General features: G+C 43.7%; 1 protein-coding gene across 2 annotated transcripts in view; it reads left to right on the forward strand.

Moving 5' to 3' along the window:
- KIF13B (kinesin family member 13B) overlaps nt 1-22,609 on the forward strand; it is a 216,976-nt gene that overhangs the window by 124,528 nt on the left and 69,839 nt on the right. For both annotated transcript variants that reach the window (XM_051842522.2, XM_051842523.2), the window contains exons 14-21: nt 4,032-4,162; nt 8,901-8,987; nt 10,976-11,166; nt 11,573-11,783; nt 12,664-12,826; nt 14,652-14,798; nt 16,481-16,630; nt 17,518-17,646. In XM_051842522.2, the coding sequence (XP_051698482.2) occupies nt 4,032-4,162; nt 8,901-8,987; nt 10,976-11,166; nt 11,573-11,783; nt 12,664-12,826; nt 14,652-14,798; nt 16,481-16,630; nt 17,518-17,646 (1,209 nt within the window). The remainder of the gene's footprint in view (nt 1-4,031; nt 4,163-8,900; nt 8,988-10,975; nt 11,167-11,572; nt 11,784-12,663; nt 12,827-14,651; nt 14,799-16,480; nt 16,631-17,517; nt 17,647-22,609) is intronic.

Consider the following 22,609-nt stretch of genomic DNA (forward strand, 5'->3'; position numbering starts at 1 on the left):
TCTGAAGTTCTTTCTGATTCCAAGTTGTGTAGTTCTCTTACACTTTAGAGCAGAATTCTCCATTTATTCTAGTTTACTTGATACTAGCTTTCGTTAGAATCATTAAAACCATCTACTCCACAATGAGACTGATTTGCTATCATTGGGTAACTTTACGAAGGGTCTTTGAATGTTCATGGAAATGACATTCTCCCTTCCATATTCTATGAGCTTTGCCCTAATATCTAATATCTGATTTCGATTTTCCTGTACTTTCACAGCATTTAGGAACTCCCTAGGTAGTCTTCTATAGCACCTCTAGTGCCTATGTTTTTCCCCATTGGCATTTTCATTGCTGTGCTTATAGTGCAGTAAGAAGAGTTTATAAAGCTAATTGACTAATTTAGACATCAGCAAGGCTTAGGTAGAGGCGAGCTTTTAGAACTTGTTATTTCAGATTCTAGTGCATCATCCATCACATTAGGTTAAATTATAACCTGAAGTGAGATTTCCACTGTCATGTATACCATGATCTTTTTGGTTAGGACTTTGTCTCTTGTGTCTGCAGTGGCTCACTGTCCAGCTCATCATGGTTGTGACTATGGTATTTTTTGGAAAAAATGAAGTTGTCCTTTGACAACTAGGATTAGACCTTTGTGTATTTGAGTTAGTGTCTTCTGTCTCTGATAATTTATAATTTATTCCACTGACAGATACTTAGCATACACTCTGTATTGCATGTTACGCTGATTGTTGTAAAAGATCGAAAAGTCCTATATAAGTTGCTATCTAAACAAAGTGGAGAAAGTTTTTGTGAACTAGTAAATCATAATACTGCATGAGTCTTAAGTGTAACCGGGATTCAGAGAATGGAGAATTCGGTGTATAGTGGTAGAAGTAGGTGTTGAAATATGGCTTCGTATAGAGGTGAAGGAAGAGAGCATTTTTGGCCAGGAGAAGCTGAATCAGGGCAGGGATGTGTGCATGAACTGCTGCACAGGCTAGGAGTGCGGTGGAGTTGCTTCCACACACTCTGAGACTCCAGCGTAGGGTTGGGTCTGGGCTTTTCCACCTCTGCCCCCAAAGGATAGAAAGGATTCCCAAGCAAAGTATGCCTGGGGGCCGCAGTTCTTCATGGGAGGTGGAAAGGATTGCGCACAAAACTGGCCCAAGGCAAACGCTTGGGGATTTTTCCTCTTTAGGTGATCTTGGACCCTTCCCTCTCTAGACTCTTGTTTCCCTCCTGGGCCTCCTCTCCACCTTGCTGTTGGTGATAGGGAAGACAGAGGAGAAAGACAGGGTAAGGGAAGGGTGGAAGCAGGCATAGAGTAGAATTTTTAGGCATACTTAGCTTCACAAAAACGTTACCTCCCATTTACATCCAGTCCAGTTGTCTCCAGGTTAAGAAACTATAGGATTGGCCAGGAATCCAAGCTAACAGTGGGGAGTAGGTATGTGCCTTGAGTGTCCTGGGTTGTGGATACACCCTGAGGATCTAACAGGTTAGTACAAGGCAGTTCTGCATGCCAACTCCTTGTTACCTTGCAAATACCATTGCATTGTGGTCAAGAGAAGAAACCCCAGGACAGAGAAGTGGAAAATACTACTGAAGAAGAGGCCTTCTCATGAGTTTGGGATTCCAGAAGGGGTGGGAATATGTGGCGTGCTGAATGTGTTGAGAAGGGCAGTCTGTGAAGAACTGGAGAGAATTGTCTCCTGTTGGGTCTGCGGAAAGGCCAAGGGAGGTGACTGCTCATTTATCTTTCAATTTTTATTTAATGCCTAAGTGCCAGGCCTGTGTTCAGTGCTTGGAATACAGTGGGGAGTGAGGCTGTCCTGTGCTCAGTTTCCATGCTAGCTGTGGAGGTGGATGTAAACCCATGAACAGCCAGGGTCCTGGAAGGAATTAAAATTGGGTGGTGTGACAGGGAATGGGTGGCTGTTGCCAGCTGTGAGTTCAGGAAACACCTCCCTGAGGATGTGACGTTAAAAGCTGAGGTACAAGTGCTAGAAAATAACCACTGTTGAGCTCAAGGGAAGAGATTTCAGACAGGGGAAACAGCCAGTACTAGTCGGTGGGATGGAGATCAGCTCAGTGCACTGAAAGAACCAAGAAAAGCCCATATGCCTAGCTCACACTCCCTGGGTGCAGAGGGTTAGGAGCAGAGGATAAGAAAAGCAGCATTCTGTGCACCTGCGTGAGAATTTGGACTTTGGTAGAAATTCAGAGAGAAGCCAACAAAAGTTTTCAAGGAGAGGAATCACACAATTAACTGCTGTGGTGGGAGTGCTGGGAGTGGTATAGGAGTTGAGACATAGTTAGGAGGCTCCTGCATTCACCTGGGCAAGAGATCCTGGAGGCAGGGGAATGAGCTGATTAGTCAATGTGTTTTGGAGGTAGAATCTAAGGATTCCTTGACTGACATGGGGTTAGGGGTAGGCTGCTCAGGGAATGAGAAAAGATTCAGGATAATGTCTAAACATGGTAGTCGACTAGCTGGGTGGTGATAATGCCATTATTATTGGAGAAGGGAGTAGGTTGATCGGAGAGATGAGAGTAGGAGTTGTGCTTTGGCCCTGATTCACTTAGATATGTCTTTGGAAATCAAATAGGCAAAGAATAATGGTGACTTGAACTAGGAGAATGGTCATGGAGATGGGGAAAAACAGAACTGAAGTCTAATTTTTGGTTGTTGACGTGGGCTTAGTTTAAGTGTAGACAGTATTTAAAGCCAAGGAGTGGTTGATGTCACATAAATCAGGTGGCAGACTGCTTCCCATACACCAAATCCAGATACTTCCTTTTGTGTATGATACAGGAGCTGAGAATTGTCTTTACATTTTTAAATAATTGAAGTACATGTGAAAGTACATGAAATTCATATTTTAGTGTTTATAAATAAAATTGCCATACTTAGTCATTTACTTGCTATTTGTTTGTTTTTGCCTTTTAAGGACAGAGTTGAATAGTTGTGTGTGAGTTGCTAAAAGTAAAGCATTCCAAACTTACCCCTGATCTGGGTGTGTGTAGAAAGAGAATGGGGCGTAGAAACTCATCTCAGGACCTGTCAACATTTAATCACATATGGGCAGTCAGAGGTTGAAGTTTGAGGGAACTTAATGGTTATGTCAGTTTTCTCCATCAAGGATGAATGAGTTAACTTTCAAAAAGTAGAACTTAGCTGAGTAGTTGGGGATCTTAAGGTAAGAACACATCTATTGCATCATTTATGAGATGAGGGAGACCATAATATTCATAAAATAATTTGTCTTTCAAACTCTTGCACTAGCTTTTATGTTTGTAGTTGACAAATTTTGAGAACAGGTAAGTGTTGTACAACTTAATAACTGTAGCTGGAAGATCAGTGTTGTTGGTAGGCCAGTGGCAGATGGCTCCTCTAAGCATGCATTGGAGAACTGTAAAATATGTGAAATCAAAGTTGTGGTAGAAGATGATGAATTATAGTACAGACACAAATATAAAATTACAATAATTTTTAAAGAATTATTTATTTGAAAGAGTGACATCAAGAAAGGGAGAGACAGAGAGAAAGAAGAGAGAGAGATCAATCTTCTATCAACTGGTTCACTTCCTAAATGGCTGCAATGGCAGGGGCTGGGCCAGGCTGAAGACAGGAGCCTGGAACTCGATTTGGGTCTCCCAAGTGGATGGCAGGGGCCCATGTAATTAGGCCATCATCCTAAAGCTCATTAACAGGGAACTGGATAGGAAGTGGAGCAGCTAGGCCTTGAGTCAGTGGTTTCATATGGGATACTGGCATCACAAACAATAGCGTACGTAACTCATTGTGCCACAATGCTGACTTCTAGTTTATGTTTAAAGGATGTAATTCAACTTTGTATGTTATTCCTTATAATAAAATATAAATGAGTTGAATTTCAGAGAAAGCCAGGGGTTCCTCCTACCATTATATTTGCTTTAACATTTTTTAGCTAAGATAATAGGTTGATGTAAGAGGACTCGATAGATGACTTCAGTTTGGGTACGTGTAAGAATGCAGTATTGATGAGTGAATTTGATTCTTTCTTAGGAACACACATTGATAGGGTCAGCAAATTCCCAAGATATCCAACTGTGTGGAATGGGAATTCTTCCCGAACATTGTATTATAGACATTACACCAGAAGGCCAGGTTATGCTGACTCCTCAAAAGAATACCAGGTAACGTATTGAATTAGTGTTAATGTCAAAATAATCTTTACAATTTGTTTATTTGATTTATTTGAAAGGCAGAGAGACAAAGAGATCTTCCATCGCTGGTTCTCTCCCCAAAATGCCTACAATAGGCAAGGCGAGGCTAGGCTGAAGCCAGGGATTGGAAACTCAGTCTAGTCCTTGTGCATGGCAGGGAACCCAACTACTTGAGCCATCACTGCTGTCCTCCAAAGTGTGCATTAGCAGGAAGCTGGAAGTGGGAGCAGAACATGCCCTAACTTTTAATGGGAAGAAACTATTCTAGTAGTGGGTGGTCTAAGGGAGGTTTTGCCTTCATTTGCTTTTATTTTTAAGTTCATTTAAGATATCCAGTGGTTTAACAGTCCCTTTATGTTTAGCATTTTAGCATCTCCCATGCATATCCCTCCCTTCTGTATTATCTAACATGGCCTTTTTTAGGCCTGCATCAAGTCTTTTTTTTTTTTTTTTTTTAAAGATTTATTTATTTATTTGAAAGAGTTACACAGAGAGAGAAGGCCAGGCCACAGCAGAGAGCTGAATTGGAAGTGGAGCAGCTGGGACACGAACCATTGTCCATATGGGGTACTGGTACTGTAGGCGGTGGCTTTACCCACTATGCCACAGCACTGGCCCCTGCAGCAAGTCTTGATTAGAATTCCTGTCAGTGGACCAGCCTTGTGGTGCAGTAGGTTAATCCTCCGCTGCCAGGTTAATCCTGGCTGCTCCACTTCTAATCCAGCTCTCTGCTGTGGCCTGGGAAAGCAGTGAAAGATGGCCCAAGTCCTTGGGTCCCTGCGCCTACGTGGGAGACCTGGAAGAAGCTCCTGGCTCCTGGCTGTGGATCGGCTTAGCTTCAGCCCTTGTGGCCATTGTGAATCAGCAGATGGAAGACCTTTCTCTCTGTTTCTCCCTCTCACTGTCTAACTCTACCTCTCAAATAAATAAAATCTTAAAAAAAAAAAAAACTATCAAAACTGTGAGCTTCCTCCAGGCCTGCTCGCTATACTGCTAGAAGGCTTTCTTTTGCGTTTGGTAGAGCATCCCGTATTCTGCTGCCTGTTCCTCTGCATCTGCCATTCCTTCGGCCTGCTAACTCCTCTTTACCTTCCAGGTTAGACTCCATCCTCAGCTACTTTGGAGAGTTCCTTGTTTAGTGTACACTGAATGCCCTTCCCTGTGGCCTTTATGCTTCCTGCCATGTCAACGCCTATTTTGTGTTCTTCTGAGCTATTGACCTTTATTACCCATTGCACTGTAAGCCCCTTGAGGATAAGGGCCTTTCTTGTTTGATTCTCTGTCCCTTGCATAAGACTAATATGTAAGTGCTCAATAAATAAAGCATGGATGAACAGGCCTAGTGTTTTATGAATTGGATGTTTGTCAGTATGTTTCTTTCATCTATGAAATTGTTAACACTGTGTTCTAGAACAGGACATACATGTCTGTAACTGTTATAGATAATGGTCAACTGAATTATATTGGTCCTCCAAATGTCGACTGTTTCATTCTATGATGCAAAAAGCAAATTGTTAAAACCATCACTGGTTTCATCTATCAAGTTTTTCTACATGGGGAAGCCATCAGGTACCTGGTGAAGGATATAAGTCAGGAACCAAAAAGGGCAGCAGGTGTCCTGACCCTCACATCAGGGCCGTGCTGCTCTTCTGTTGGGTGTGAATAATTGCACCTAGCGCCAGCCTCAGGCGGGGTTATTCTGAGACTGTGATAAAAGGAGACAGAGCAGGCCACAGCATGTCATCCTCTAAGCACAGAGGAAGACAGTCCCTGTGCCACTCATACAATATCAGTATTCCCTTTCTTGGCCAACACTATGTACTGCTGTTTGACCAATGACAACAGTATCCTTGTTCTGGCGTCCCTTCCCTTATAGATAAGGTGCTTTGAAATACTCAATCCTAGGATGACGTCCATTTTCTGATAATGTTCAGTGTGTATGGAGCCGCCGCTTCCTTAAACCCTCCCTGAAGTTGTCCAGCAAAGCCCACGTCTTCCTTACTCCCTTTCTCATTGAGATGCCCTCAGACTCCTCATGTTGTATCTTCTTCAGCTTGTGCAACCACAGCTGTATTCCTGGTGGTGCTTGGTGGAGGATGTTGACACAGGTTTTCAAAATTCTTATTTTCATTGTAAAGGCTGGAATCTGTCACTGATAACAAACACTGCCAGCTGTTTTCCTCGAAGTGACAGATTTCACTTTGTTCATTTTTGAATATACAAGTCTGGAGCCGGTGCCGCGGCTCACTAGGCTAATCCTCCGCCTTGCGGTGCCGGCACACTGGGTTCTAGCCCCAGTCGGGGCGCCGGATTGTGTCCCGGTTGCTCCTCTTTCAGGCCAGCTCTCTGCTGTGGCCAGGGAGTGCAGTGGAGGAAGGCCCAAGTACTTGGGCCCTGCACCCCATGGGAGACCAGGAGAAGTACCTGGCTCCTGCCTTCGGATCAGCGCTGTGCACCGGCCGCAGCAGCCACTGGGGGGTGAACCAACGGAAAAGGAAGACCTTTCTCTCTGTCTCTCTCACTGTCCACTCTGCCTGTCAAAAAAATAAAAAATAAAAAAATTTAAAAAAATGAATACACAAGTCTGAAGTCTGAAGTTTGTGTGGGTCAGGCACTTCATGCCTTGGGATGTGTTAAAAGCCTGGTTGCTGCTCTTCCAGTCCAGCTCTCTGCTGTGGCTGGGGAAGGCAGTGGAGGATGGCCCAAGTGCTTGGGCCCCTGCACCCACGTGGGAGACCAGGAGGAAGCACCTGGCTCCTGGCTTCGGATCGGTGCAGTTCCGGCCATAGCGGTCATTTGGGGGGTGAACCAATGGAAGGAAGACCTTTCTCTGTGCCTTCTCTCTCGCTGTCTATAACTCTGCCTGTCAAATAAATAAAAAAGTGCTTTCTGTGTACTTCTCATTTTGTCATCTGAAATACTAAAGTTGAATACTCAGGGTCAAGATTTAATAAAAGTTTTACAATTAAGCAAGTTTTACTGCTTAATTGATGACATTCTCAAATGAAACATTTGATTTTTTTTTTAAATTGTGAATACATGGCAGTGAATATTCTGGTTACTACCAGTAATGTTTGGTACCACTACTTTGCTTTGAAGTAAAGCATTAGTAGTTTAACTCATGGTCTGCACAGATATCAACACAGTGGAAAGGAGCATTTAACTAAAGTTTAATGTTACTATGAAGATAATTTTCATCTTGGGGACCCCATGTGTATTACACTGTAACTGATGTGTATTCATTGTCTATGTAGTGTGTATGTACTAAGCATAGCTTAACTGCTATGGCTCTTTAAGTATGTTTATGTTTTTTGCCATTAAACTCCTCCTTGAATTTGAGAAATTTGTGTCATAAAGACTAAAATCTTGTAATTTCAGTTAGTCCCCTCCTATCATAACTATATAAATATAGTTTTTGCATGGGATTTGAATAATGAGATGATGGGAGCATAAAGATCAGTTACTTTTGGTGCCATAAAGTCCGTATGGTGAGTCAAAGCTAGATAGGAAGTAAGATTCGGTGTGGGTGTATGTATACACATAAAAAGCATGAAGTGCGTAAAACCACCTAACTACTTTCTAGCTTTATTGAAAAAGCTTTATTTACTTAAATAAGATACTGTATGCTGAAGTGATCAGCATCCCTTACTGAGGAAATGAGAACCAAACTGGACTTGGATTGCTGATTAAGATTTGGGACGATGGAAAGGAATCGGAACCTTTTCCAGTCTCTTGGGCTGGTATGAGTCGGGATTTAGAGGACAAGGTTTTCACGTTTGGCAAACAAAATAACCACCCCACCCCTGAAATTGGGACTTAACTAGAACAGGGAAGGGTGAAGGTGAACACAGCTTTCCTGTACAGGGCCTCGATATCCTATATCTTAGTGAAGGAATTCAACAGAAGGAAAGCATGATGGCACTGGTATCCCAGTAAGACCAGTCTGACAGTTACAGGCATAATCTCCTGTTTATTTCCTGTCCTCCCAGATTCTTCCCTTCATTGCATCCTACCCACTGTTTTTGTTCCTGAAGTTCATCTTTCAGATAAGCAGTCCTGTGGAACTAATAAATCTTCTATCTACTGATAGGCTATGACAGAGTAATTTAATCTAGGTTTCATTTTACTGGTATCTGTAGATACTCTTGAGTCCAGTCGGTTGAATGACTCCTATCCATATAGATGGGACATATTTGCTTCAGTTGTGTGTATACTACTGCCATTTTTCTTTATTGGCTGTAGTGGTTCCATATTTATGCCTTAATGTATGAGGGTACTTCAAAAAGTTCGTGGGAAATGGAATGAAAAGATAAGTTTATTTTGGTTCAAAATTTATTTGAAATCCATGCATAGTTTGTTCATAGTATACGTTTTCCAGGAACTCTTTGGAGATCCCCTCATACAACACAAGAAATTTAAAACTTTGAACAATGGAGGATATTGATCTCTACTGCGTAATACAGACATGTTGAATGTAAGTTATAAAAGAGGTAGCAGTTTGAAAAGTGGAAGATAATCTATTATACCTACTATAAGCATTTTGGATCAGTCAACAAAGAAGTAAATTCAAATACTAAAATTTTCAAGGGCAGGTTTTATTTTGGAGCATTGTTTTGTTGTCTGTAATAATTAGACCTCTGTGTAATACTGGAACATTAAAGCAGAAACAAGATGCTTGTTCCTCACAGTTGACCTCCTCTCTCTACAGAACATGTGTCAACGGCTCTTCTGTCTCCAGTCCGATACAGCTGCACCACGGGGACAGGATATTATGGGGAAACAACCATTTCTTCAGGTAGGAAGACCCTGAAATGGGGATGTTTTTGAAGATTAGCTCTGAAAAAGAAGAATATAGTCGCTCCCCCTCTTCGTGGAGGAGCGACACTAGACCCTGCCTAGGCTTCCTATCCGAGTCACGGCACCATTATGTCGCTCCCCGTCTTCGTGGAGGAACGACACAGGACCCTGTGTTGTTCTTTCATCTGCTCGGCCCTCCCCGGGTTTGCTGCTAGTTCTTCCCAGGTTGGCTACCGACCCTTCCACCTTCGTGGAAGGGCGGTTCCCCCTGCCACATTCCCCACTTCCGCGGGGGAGCGGCACACTGCCGGCCGGCTCTCTCGGGGGCTGCACAGGTGTTCCTTCAGATAGATGTTCCCGGTGCATGGTGGCTCTCTCCTCCTTTATAGTCCTCTTCCACCAATCCCAACTCTGCTACCCACACGCCAAGTGCGCTGCTCTCCTCCAATCAGGAGCAGGTCCTGCTGTTTATTGGTTGAACTGGAGGCAGCTGTGTAGAAGCTGTTTCCTCCTCTCCCAGCGCCATATTGTGGGAGAGCAGATGTATAGAATAAGTCTTAATTCCAGTAACTTAGTCTAGTCCGAGTTGCTCCCCACAAATATATATTGTAAAGCTTCATAAAAATTACGCATTCTGCGTTTATTTGTGTCATAAGTTTGCTCACTACACATGTGTGGTGTACATCCTAGGGGCATAGGAACTGTACGCTTCTGACACATATTGGGTTTACTTAGGTATTTTTTCCTTTTTAGTTCCAAATGGAAGATATTTGTTTAGCCTTCGGGTCATAAGAATTCATGAATTCTTTTCTGACAGGTTTATCTTTTTAATTTACTTTTTTACTGAAAAATAGTTGTGCATTAATTTCGTTATCTATAACGTAAAGTGGTTATTCTAGGAGTACTTTCAGTTGCAAATGGTGACAAACCTGACTGTCATGGGTTAAACAGATGATTTTCTTTTCCTACAGAACAGGAAACCCAAAGAAAGATGGTGGTTAGCTTTGGCTAAGATTCTCAAAAATGCTATGGCTGAAAGCTTGTCAGAATCTAGGCATGTCTGTGTGGTCTTACAGTGGCCACGCCACTCAAGTAATCAACACAGCATGCAGGCACATGACAAGAAAAAGAGAATGCTGGCAGTCCCCACTGCCCGCTAGGAGAGAAAAAGCAGATGTGTTCCCCGAGTGCCCAGCAATTTTGCACTTAACTTACATCCCTTTTGCTAGAATTTGCCTCCTGCCTGCAAAGGAGACTGAGAAAAAGTCTTTTGTGAGGCTGCACACATCATTTCCCAGACAAAATGCGGGAATTTGTTATGTTGGCAGGGACAGGCAGGCTGGAGACTGTAAGATGTAAGTCCTGTTCCTCTTCCTGACAGCGCTCAGTGTGCCTCCCTCGCCAAGCTGACTGTCTTATAGACAGCAGAGGTCTTGGCTTGAAGGCCGGTCGCTATTCTGAGGGTTGAGAATAGGGCAGATGAGTGCAAAGAGCATGGAGGATTCTTCCATTTTTTCCCCTTCCAAACTAAAACAAATAAAAATTGCATGGCCTAGTACCCAACACCTTCCCAGTTTGGGTTCAGTTGATCTTCCCAGCAGTGGATGCCATGCAGATGCTGTGTAGTCTTCTCCGGAGCCTCTGAATGTGGCCGTCTCTGCACGTTTCCTAAGCTGCTCCTCTGTCCTGTGTCTCCGTTAGGACCAGATTACTTCCTGTTCCTTTATCGCTGGGGTCTGAAATGGTTCTCAGCGTCTCTTTAGCCCTTAGTTTGTGATGGCTGCATGGCCTGCGGCATACTTGCTGTTGTAATTATTTGTACACGTGCGTCTCATTGCCGCTACTGGGATGTAAAGCTCCTGAGTCACAGCAGTTGCCTTGCACTTATGTGATTTCTTTGGTATCTAGCAAATGCCAGTATCCAATGAATGGACTGAATAAATGTCTATCTGGGTTTCAAAAATATTCCTTTATCCCCCCACCAAGACTCAATTTACCTAAAAAGAAAAAGAAAGCAGAGCGAGAGGATGAGGACCAGGACGCCTCCCTGAAGAATGACAACAGTTCCGAGCAGCTGGATGTGGATGGAGACTCCTCCAGTGAGGTCTCCAGTGAGATTAACTTCAATTTTGAATATGCACAGATGGAGGTCACCATGAAGGCCTTGGGCAGTAATGGTGAGCAAATCCTCAGTGCGTTGTTGAATCTTTTCAACTTGGTAAATGTTAAAAATGCCTTTTAAACATTAGCAAAAACAATGTTAATGTCTTAATGTTGGCTCCTGTACTCTATTTTTTGTTTGTCTTTGGCTTTGATAATTTATAGAAAGTTTCATTCTGCCTTTATGATCAAATCATTGCAAACTTTATCATTGATAGAATTTGTCAGGTTTGAAAATTGACTACCACTGGCTTATTATTGTTAATGTGTTTCTGTAGCATCAAGGTAGGTAGTGTGGAATATATTCAACGTAGATAACACAAGTAATTGGAAGTAAGAAAGTTGAGTTTATTCCAAATTAATGGTATTAATTAGATGATAGCATAGAACATTTGTTGATACATTTTTTAAAAATGCGTTTAGATCCAATGCAGTCCATATTAAACAGCCTGGAGCAGCAGCACGAAGAAGAAAAGCGTTCTGCCCTCGAGCGCCAGAGGCTGATGTACGAACAGGAACTGGAGCAGCTCCGGAGAAGGCTGTCCCCCGAGAAGCAGAACTGCCGAAGCATGGACAGGCTCTCTCTGCACTCGCCCAGCGCTCAGCAGCGCCTAAAGCAGTGGTCTGAGGAGAGGTAGGCCGGTCATGGGGGTCTGCTCGCCACCTTTAACCCACCAGGGGAAGGTAGCAAACAGGAAGGTGTAGGCGTGACTCACAAAAGAACTGCAGTGAAAGAGTGTTACAGCCAAGAATCACTTTGCATTCTTATTTTTTCATTTTTGGAAAGCTGGGAGTTGCCAATTTATATTGATTTGTTGAAAAATTTCCATGCTGGGTGCATTCCAATTTTTGGTTTGTATGGCTTTTGGATTTGAATAAAGAAATATTCCTTACCATTGTATTATGCTTTAGGTTTTGAAGCTTGGGTAGTTGGTTTTTTAAGAAAAGAAAAAAAAGAGTCGGTTATCTGGACTGATTAGCCCAGGTAGGTAAAGCATGGTGCTAATGAGATGCAGATTGTTCTGCATAATGAAATAAGATGCAAGTTTGTTCTCTCTTGGGTTAATTAGCATTGCACTAAAATGGGATTCCATGGTTGCAGACTGTACTTCACTAACCCCTGGTGCTGTTTAAAAGGTTGGGCTGCAGCCAGGCAGCATCCTTAGCACCTGAAGATGGTTGGAATGCAGAATTTCAGGCCCCTGTGCCAGACCTACTGGGTTAAAATCTTGAGTTTATCAAGATTCCCCAGGTGATTTGCATACACAGTCAAGTTTGCAAAGCCCTGCCCTGAGCTGTGGCCAGCTTGTTACACAGTGTGTCAGTGCTAATGCTGTAGGCCCCATAAAGCGTGTGCATGGGTCAGTGTCAGTGGTGTAGTCCCTTTGTGCAGAAGGACATGGCCAGGCTGGAGTCCTGCTTCAGTAGTAACAAATTGTTACTGCATCAGTTTCTGCTCTGTGTTCCCCACCTCTGCCTCCCACCCCACCTTGTTTTTTTCTTTTTCTTTAAAGAGAAGCAACCCTGAATAATAGCCTGATGAGGCTGAGGGAGCAAATTGTTAAAGCCAATTTATTGGTGCGAGAAGCCAGTTACATTGCAGAGGAACTGGATAAAAGAACAGAATATAAAGTTACCCTACAGATTCCAGCCTCCAGCCTGGATGCCAACAGGAAGGTGAGACTGCCATTAATTGACAAAACACAGATATTGTTGGGTACCATTGCTTTATGTCTCCAAAGTGTGATTGAAGTGCCAGTGGGTTTGCTCTGACATTTTGTCTAGACCCCTTAGTCTGTGTCATTTTGTACTTGTCCTTTTTCTCTCAAGTAGAATTCACTTCTTTTTAATCCTCTGCCTTTGTGTATATACAAGAGAATTTTTAAAAGTTCATGGAAAATGCAAGTGAAAGGTAAGTTTATTTTGGTGTCAAAGTTTTGAAATGTGTGCACAGTTTTTTATAATACGCATTTTCATTTTCACAAACTTTTTGTAGCACCCTTGTACATATTTTATCCATTAGAATATGCTTTCTGTCTCAGTGACCCTTACCGGTTCACTCAACTCTTTGTTCAGACCAGTTTAGATTGTTGCTGAGAAGTCTTTTCTGATTAACCTTCCCAAAGTGCTTCTTCCCCTTTGTTCTGCTACCGTGTCACAGCCTCTTCCCACCCTCTTCCAGTGTGCACAGAGGCCAAGTCGCACGTGCTGTACCGGCGCTGGTTAGTCCCAAGCTCAGCATTCTCCAGAAAAGCTGCCACCACAGATTCCTGGTGGGATTTTGGTATTCGCTCACTAGCTGGCTGAAGATAGGGTAGAAGTGCCTTTACATTTCCAAAGAATTGTGATTTTTTTTTTTTTTTTTTTGCCTTAGACGTTGCTGAATCTTTATATCACTATGCAGATTTTGTTTCTTTGGAAACAATCCTAGATCACTTGTTAGGAAAACTGTGAAATACACCAATGTTTCATTAAGTTCTGAGTAGACATTTTAGAGCAGTTGATCAAGTAAGCCAGTAAATCTAGTGATTAGATAACTGATGGGTACCCTTCTTTTTGGGGGAGATGTATGGGTCGTTTTTCTATTTGATGCTTAAAAAGTTTTAAAAAAAATGATGTACATTCAAAACAGATTGCTTTTATCAGGTAGAAAAAGTTGAGTGAATGCTGTTTGTGTTTCAGTGACTTTACTAGGTAAATGAGCCAGTGGTGTTTAGCACATTTAATTGTTGTGCAGCCACCCCTGTCTCTCTAGTTCTCTATGATTTCAACCTATTCAGGCTGTATGTGTTTGGAAACTGGTGTCAGACCACTCACAGTTCATGCTTATAAGCATTTTGTGTTTTATACTCCATGAAGATTAACACTTGTACAAAAAAAAAAAAAAAAAAAGGAAAATTTCTGTTCCTGCTTCTGTAGGGTCAGATACAGCAACACGGCCTTTTGCTTCCCCTGGCCCTTGGTACTTAGGACTTTTCTGTCTCCCCAGTGATAATCTGTGGTTGTATGATGGCCTTTATCAAATAGTTTTTGGAAAATTTGTTTTTAAAATGTTTTGATTAACATGTAACGCTTGTGCATTTTCGTAAGTACAGTGCGGTGTTTCACCTCTTGCATGCAGGGTAAACTGGTCACACCAGGCACCAAGCCTTTCTACCTCCTTGCCTTTTCTTGCGTTTGGAATCTACCAGCTCTGAATGAAACATTTTTATTTCAACTTAACACTAAACATGTTCTAATATTTTATGCTTTAAATTTGTATCCAGTTGCTATAAAGCCATGTGTGACTTTGTACATAGATGTTGAGTGTTGGTAAGAGTTGGCTAACACAATGTCATGCTGAGGCCTGTGAGATGTCTGGGAAGCTTTGCCGTGAAAGGAGAAAGGACGCAGGATGTGCGGCTGCCTCCTGGTGCAGTGGGGCCGGTGGGTGTGGAGTGTGCAGCTGCGACTCCCCGGGGCAGCTTCCTGCTCCACTCAGGCGCTCTCCCTGTCTTTGCAGCCAGGCTCTCTGCTCAGTGAGCCTGCCATCCAGGTGAGAAGAAAAGGAAAAGGAAAGCAGATCTGGTCTTTGGAAAAACTGGACAACCGGTTGTTGGATATGCGAGACCTTTACCAGGAGTGGAAGGAATGTGAAGAAGATACTCCTGTAAGTTACTTTAGAAAAATTCCTGAGCTGGCACTCAGAGGAGGAACAAGCCCACTCACTCCAAGGGCAGAGAGTTCATTTTTCCAAGTGGTAGTCCTGCTTCTACAGTGAAATTTATTTAAATTCTTTAGATTATTTGGCAAATTAAGACCTTTAGTAACTGGTTTTCTGGCACTGCTCTCCTTGTTTCTGGTCTGTAGTTCTAGCAGAAGTGTCTGCTTTTCATGCTGCCCTCTGCTGGTGCGCACGCGCGTGTGTGCGTGTGTGCGTGTGTTCTGTGAAAGGACATTTTCCCTGCTTCTCAGCACATTGAATCTTACAAATGATAAACCTACAGCGTGCGTTTTTAAAATTGAACACCAGTGTTAACCTTAAGATTTTCACTGTTGGGATCAGTTTTTGAAGGAGTTTGATCTTAAAGTAGGTGCCATCGATCTGTATGCTGGTATTGTTTTCTCACATTGCAGTATGTCATTTAGGTCAGCCGTGTACTTGGCATATTTCAAATAGGAATGTGCTTTGAGTACTGCTGGTCTGTTTCTGCATACATGTTGACTAGCTTCTTGGTTCATAAGAAGGTGTGTTTTTCCAGATGACCATCAATGACGATGACTTCTGATAGGTGACGTTTTTGCTTAAAATGTTTTTTGTTCTCTTCTGTATTCCTCTGCCGTTTCAGCTTATAAACAAAACAGCCATAACAAATGCAGAGAAGCATCCACTCTCCCCCAGGGTCACCCCTCATTTGCGGCAGCAGGAGTGTGTCTAATGATTGGGTAGCAGGAAATGGGACAGACATGAAAGGGCCCTCTTCCCTCAAAGGAAGTGTGGTCCACTCTGCTTTTTTTTTCTAGCCAATATCTGCCTCACTGTTTTTGCGGCAAGATTTCCACATAAAGGAGTAGTGATAAATTGGTCACACGTCATTGGGACTGCCCTTGAGTGGGTGAAGAATGCTGACCACCTTCCTGAGTGGGAATGAGGAAGTGTGTGTGTGCCCATGCAAATGAAGAATACGGTGCTGTTCTCTAGTATTATTGTTGTTAGATTTATTTACTTACTTTGAAAGCCAGAGTTAGAGGAAGAGACAGAGATCTTCCATCCACTGATTCTCTCCCCAGGTGACTGTAACAGGCCAGGAGCTTTATCTAGGTCTCCCATAGGTGGCAGGGGCCTAAACACTTGGGCCATCTTCTGCTGCTTATCCCAGGCCATCAGCAGGGATCTGGATTGGAAGTGGAGCAGCTGGCTTTGTCCTCTGTGCCACAGTGCTGGCTCCAGTGCTGTACTTTAGCTATAAGTTGATTTACTCTAAACACTACAAGAGTTGGGGCTGGCATTGTGGCGTGGTGGGTTAAGCCACTGCCTGTGATGCCAATGTCTCATGGTCACCAGTTTGAGTCCCAGCTGCTCCACTTCTGCTGCCATGCCTGTGGGAGAACTGGATGCAACTCCTGGCTTGTGGCCAGTTAGGGAGTAAACCAGTGGGTGGAAATTGTCTCTCTGTGTCTTTTCCTGTCTCTCCGAGCTTCTGACTCTCAAACAAATCTGAGAATCTGAGTTAAGGTCTAGTGATGAAAGTGACGTCTGCTGACTAAAACTGGAGTGTGTCCAAAAGCAACAGCTTGCATTCCTTTACTTTAAGTGACTCTTCTAAAGTTGTATGTTCCTAATCTCTACAGGTAATACGCTCTTACTTCAAGCGTGCTGATCCATTCTATGATGAGCAGGAAAATCACAGCCTCATCGGGGTGGCCAATGTTTTCCTAGAGTCCCTTTTTTATGATGTGAAGTTACAATATGCTGTGCCAATTGTCAACCAGAAAGGAGAGGTGGGTTTTCTCTTCAGACCTTGTTTTCTGCAGGGAACAGTTCAAGAAACAATAGGGTGCTTATGGTATGTTGTTACATTGTTTCAGTAATGGCAAATGATATGCGAAGTGTATTATTCGTACCTTGTATTTCCATAGGGCTTTGAGGAGAGAGTAACCATTAGGTTTCTAAATTCTTTCAGTTGTCCCTCTTTATCCTTGGGAAGCAGGTTCCATGACCCATAATGGATGCCTGAAATTGCAGTTGGCACTCACTGAACCCTACATAAATATGCATACCTTACGATTCAGTTTAATATGTAAATTTGGCATTGTAAGAGATTAACAATGAGAACTAATAAAATAGTGTAACAATATATTAAAAGTTAAGTGAATGTGGTCTCTCTCAAAACATGTTGTTTGCTTTCACCTTTTGAAGCACTTTGTGGCTTCTCTTTAGCATATCTGAATTGCCAGCCTCAGTACTCTGGTGCTTTGGAGCCATTGTTAAATAAAAGAAGGGCTCCTTGAACACAAGCACTGTGATACTACAGCAGTGGAATTGGTAACTAGATATGTACTGAGTGACTAGTGGATGGGTAGCACATGTGGTGTGGTTACGTAGGACAAAAGGGGGATTTGCATCCTGGGTAGGATGGAGCAGGATGGTGCAAGATGTCATCACACAACTTAAAACGATATGCAGTTTGAAACTTAGAAGTTGTTTCTTGAATTTTCCATCTAGTATTTTTGAACCTCAGTTGATTGGATAACTGGAACCACTGGGTTCTAGTTCAGTTGATTGGAAACTAGAGGACCACTGTACTGTTAACATAATGACTTTAAAGCAGAAATCATCTTAAGGAAAGAACCAGATCTGGAAGAGCTGTGTTTTCCTATTGCTCTAGGTGGCAGGTCGGCTGCACGTAGAGGTGATGCGAATCAGTGGTGAAATTGGGGAAAGAATTGCAGGTGGTGATGAGGCCACAGATGTATCCTTTGAGAAGGAGGCCCAGGAGAACAAGCTGGTGTGCATGGTGAGTCACAGTCGTATTTTGGAATAGTTGAAATATATATATTTCAATATATATATATATTCAATGTATATATAAATATAAATATTTATTGAGTTCTTACCTGGAGTTTGAAAGTATTTGTAAACACATCTTTAATTTTCTAGAAACCATGTTTTGTCCATGGATCCTGAAACAGTGGTGTGGTGGCTTCAAGTCCATGACTCAGACGCTGTGGACAAGTCACCCCTTCTGTAATGTGGGTCTGTTGATTCACATTTCTCTGTAGAGAAACCCAGATTCTCACACCACTTTCCTCTTCATCTTGGGCGCTCTTAGTTCCTCCTGAAGCTGGTGGTTTATCCCAGCACTCACCCTGTTCCTAAGCCACTCCCATTCGTCACTCCTCATGGCTTCACCACACAAATACCTTTTCTTACGGTGTTCCCTGTGTTGTTCCCACATGGCCCGATGCCAGACCCTTTAGTTCTGCTGTTGCCATGCATTCCAGTTGTGAAATGTGTGTTTCCCGTGAGCTCTCAGATACCAGAGGCAAACAGATGTACCCGAGATCCTAGCACTGTGTGTAGAGCTGGGGACCAGATGTCGTGACTTCAGATAGCAGGCTTTGAGGAAGATTTCGGGAAGAACTCTGTAGCTGCTGTAGGTTTTCATGGGTGATTGCTAGGGAGGCCATGGCATTTCTGGCACTCCCCACTAATTGTGGCAGTGCAAAAATCTACATTTCCAAATATCCCCTGTGGACAGCACTGCCACTAGTTGAGAATTCCTGTGGAAACCATTAAAAAGGGTTTTGAGGGTAAGAAGTCAACCAGGGACACGGGGAAAAATTGCGGAAGTTAGAAGGAGGCCATTAAAGGGCCAAGGAAAGAAAGCCTAAACTCAGCTCCCTCTCTTGTAAAAAAAAGACTTAGTTGTTTGAGAGGGAGAGAGACAGAGAGACAGAGACAGAGGATGTTATCTTCCATCTGCTGGTTTACTCCCCAAATGTCTGCAACAGGCAGGTCTGGGCCAGACTGAAGCCAGGAACTCCATTCGGGTCTCCCACATGGATGACGGGGGCCCAAGCACTTGAGTCCTCTTCCACTGCTTTCTCGGGCATACTCGCAGGGAGCTGGATTGGAAGTGGAACAGCCAGGACTTGAACAGATGCTCTGATATGGAATGCCAGTATTGTAAGCGTCTTAACCTGTTGTGCTGGAACATTGCCTCCCTAAGCTTTATTTGTTTATTTAAGATTTTATTGATTTGAAAGGCAGAGTTAGAGCGGAGAGACAGAGAGATCTTCCATCTGCTTGTTCACTCCCTAAAAGGCTGCAATGGCCAAAGATGGGCCAGGCTGAAGCTAGGAGCTTCTTCTGGGTCTCTCACATGGGTGCAGGGGCCCAAGGACCTGGGCCATCCTCCGCTGTTTTCCTGGGCACATTAGCAGGGAGCTGGATTGGAAGTGAAACAGACGGGACTTGAACTGGCACCTTTATGGGATGCCAGCCCTTTACGCCATAGTCCTGGCCCCAAACCTAATTCTTTTTTTTTTTTTTTTTTTTGACAGGCAGAGTGGACAGTGAGAGAGACAGACAGACAGAGAGAAAGGTCTTCCTTTACCATTGGTTCACCCTCCAATGGCCACTGCGGCCGGTGCACTGTGCTGATCTGAAGCCAGGAGCCAGGTGCCTCCCCTGGTCTCCCATGCGGGTGCAGGGCCCAAGCACTTGGGCCATCCTCCGCTGCACTCCTGGGCCACAGCGGAGAGCTGGCCTGGAAGAGGGACAACCGGGACAGAATCCGGCACCCCGATCGGGACTAGAACCCAGTGTGCTGGTGCCTCAGGTGGAGGCTTAACCTGTTGAGCCGCAGCGCCAGCCCCAAACCTAATTCTTAATGCATAATGTACTACGTTCAGTGTTCTTCATGAGTGTTTGTAGAATTGAAGTTGATGATGAAAGGAAGAAGTTATGCATTAGCTGCCAAGTAGGAGGAAGGTAGAGTTGGGTTCATTTCTGCAGCCTTTGCAAAAATTAAGAAGGTATCACGTGTTTAAGTCAATTACTTCAGGATGATGGGGAATGATCTTAATTCACCAAACAACAAAGTTCATCTTTATGGTCTGTACTGGATTTTAGAATATCTCCTTTGAGGTTCTATGATTATCAGATGGAGCCATAGGCTTGACTCTATGAGGGCCATTTGAAAGGTGATGGGCTTTAGTAAATGCAACTCTGAAAACCAGCTTTTATTAACAGGCAAGAGTACCCTCTCTTCAGAAATTTATTTTTGCCACTGGAAAACACAAGAATATATCCTGGGTTACATGGACTTTTATAAAAAAGAATTTAAAATAGTTTAAGATTTTTTAAATGGAAAATACCAAACATATGAAAGTAGTAAAAAAAAAAAAAAAGAGGGGGGGCTTTGCTCCCTGCCCCCTCCCTGTTGTGCGCTCTACAGTGATCAACTCCTGACCAGTTTTGCTTTGGTTGTGCCATGTACTTGAGCCACGTCCATGATGCCCCTCCCTTGGGATCGTTTGAAGCAGTCACAGTGGTGTCTCCAAAAGATGAATACTTTGAAAAAAACCCAGTATGATTGTAGTATCATTATCACATGAATAATTTCATAGTATCCTTAAAGGTCTAGATTGATGTGTCTCTTAGGTCTTAGGCTCTATTTAGTCCCGAGGCTCTGGCTCCTGTGTGCCCGCGCTCCCCTGCATTCTCACTCTCCTGCTCATCCTATCTTTTTTTCCTTTCTTTTCCCTGCAGTTCATTTCCTGCAGAAAGTGGGCCATTGCCTGTAGTTTCTCATAGTCTGGATTCTGCTGGGATTGCTTACCATGTTAAGATGTGATTGCTTGGGCTGGCGCTGTGGCATAGCAGGTAAAGCTGCCGCCTGTAGTGCCAGCATCCCATATAGGTGCCAGTTCAAGTCCTGGCTGCTCCACTTCCAATCAGCTCTCTGCTACGGCCTGGGAAATGGTAGAAGATTCCCCAGGTCCTTGGGCCCCTGCACCTGCGTGGGAGATCCAGAAGAAGCTCCTGAGTTCGGATTAGCCCAGCTTTGGCCATTGCGGTCATTTGTGAAGCGAACCAGCAGATAGAAGACTATTCTCTGTCTCTTTCTCTCCATAACTCTGACTTGGAAGCAAATGAATAAATCTGTGTTAAAAAAAAAAAAGTGATTGCTCTAAGTTGGTGGTTAGGTGTAAACTGTTAGGTGGAATGGGCGGTCAAGGTTGCTGCATAGGTGGGGGTGTCTACTTCCATCACCAGGCACACAACGTCTGGCTGTTGCTCTTTGGAGGATGTTAGCAGCCATTGAGGCTTATTACCCAGATGCATTGTTTCATTCTGTTGTCATTTCATTTATGAGCTAGAATAACTGTATACAGAGACCCATCCACTTAACAGCTAATTTGCTCATCAGAGATAGTTTATATAGAAAATGCGGGATAGGCCAGCACCATGGCTCACTTGGCTAATCCTTTGCCTACAGTGCTGGCACCCCGGGTTCTAGTCTCAGTTGCTCCTGTTCCAGTCCGGCTCTCTGCTGTGGCCCGGGAGGGCAGCGGAGGATGGCCCAAGTGCTTGGGTCCTTACACCTACATGGGAGACCAGGAGGAAGTACCTGGTTCCTGGCTTCGGATCAGTGCAGTGCTGGGCGTGGCGGCCATTGTGGGAGTGAACCAGTGGAAGGAAGACCTTTCTCTGTCTCTCTCACTGTCTATAACTCTCTCTCTATCTCTCTCTCACTGTCTAACTCTGCCTGGCCCAAAAAAAAAGAAAAAAAAAAAAAGCTCCAATCTCTTATTTACCAATTTTAGTTAATTTTCATTTACCAATTTTCAAAATGCAGAATTGACTTTCCAAAAAGTAACCAGACATTTTTTTGTTTTGTTCTTAATATCATTCTGAACTCTTTTGGATTTAATATATAGATGTGTTTTTCAATCCTTAATATCCGTTACCTGTATTGACGCTCACACAATCCCATCTTTGGCTAGTGGGAGCCACTCGACTTGGCTCTGAGCCCTGTTGACAGGGCTGTCTTCTCTGACTGTGGCTGCTTGCTTGCTTTCTGGTCTGATGAACACTCTGGTTTTATCTTACCTACCTCCTGTCGGAGAGCTGGAATCAGCCATTTCTCCAAGGAACATGATTTCTTTGAGTAGGAAGTGATTTTTTAGAGGCCATACTCTGGCATGTGATGGCCTTTTATTTAGAAAAGATGAGGACAGGTAAACTGTGAGAGTAAACAAAATACTGGTGGAAAAAACCCGGAAGAAACCAGCTTGGTGCCAGTGCTGCGGCTCACTAGGCTAATCCTCCGCCTTGCAGTGCCGGCACACTGGGTTCTAGTCCCAGTCGGGGTGCCGGATTCTGTCCCAGTTGCCCCTCTTCCAGGCCAGCTCTCTGCTGTGGCCAGGGAGTACAGTGGAGGATGGCCCAAGTGCTTGGGCCCTGCACCCCATGGGAGACCAGGATAAGTACCCGGCTCCTGGCTTCGGATCAGCGCGGTGCGCCGGCCTCAGCACGCTGGCCGCGGTGGCCATCGGAGGGTGAACCAACGGCAAAAGGAAGACCTTTCTCTCTGTCTCTCTCTCTCACTGTCCACTCTGCCTGTCACAAAAAAAAAAAAAAAAAAAAACCAGCTTGGAAAGTATTAAGATATCATAAGTGATGACTATCACTGGCCCACAAAAAGTCTGCATTTATTTTTCCATGCACATACAAGTGAGATTCGGTGGAAAGAAGGGGCCATCAAAGGAGGAGGTACCTTCTTCTGAAGGGAGGAGAGAACTTCCACTTTGATTATGGCCTTGTCTAAATAAGGTCAGAGTTGGTGAACTCAAGAGGCTTCCATAGCCTTGGCAGCTCATGATAAGAGCCTTGGGTGACTACTAATGCCATAAATAAGAGTGTCAATTGTTAAATAAACAACAGGAGTCACTGTGCACTTACTCCCCATG

The sequence above is a fragment of the Oryctolagus cuniculus genome, chromosome 2 (assembly GCF_964237555.1).
Source record: "Oryctolagus cuniculus chromosome 2, mOryCun1.1, whole genome shotgun sequence".
Lineage (NCBI taxonomy): Eukaryota > Metazoa > Chordata > Mammalia > Lagomorpha > Leporidae > Oryctolagus > Oryctolagus cuniculus.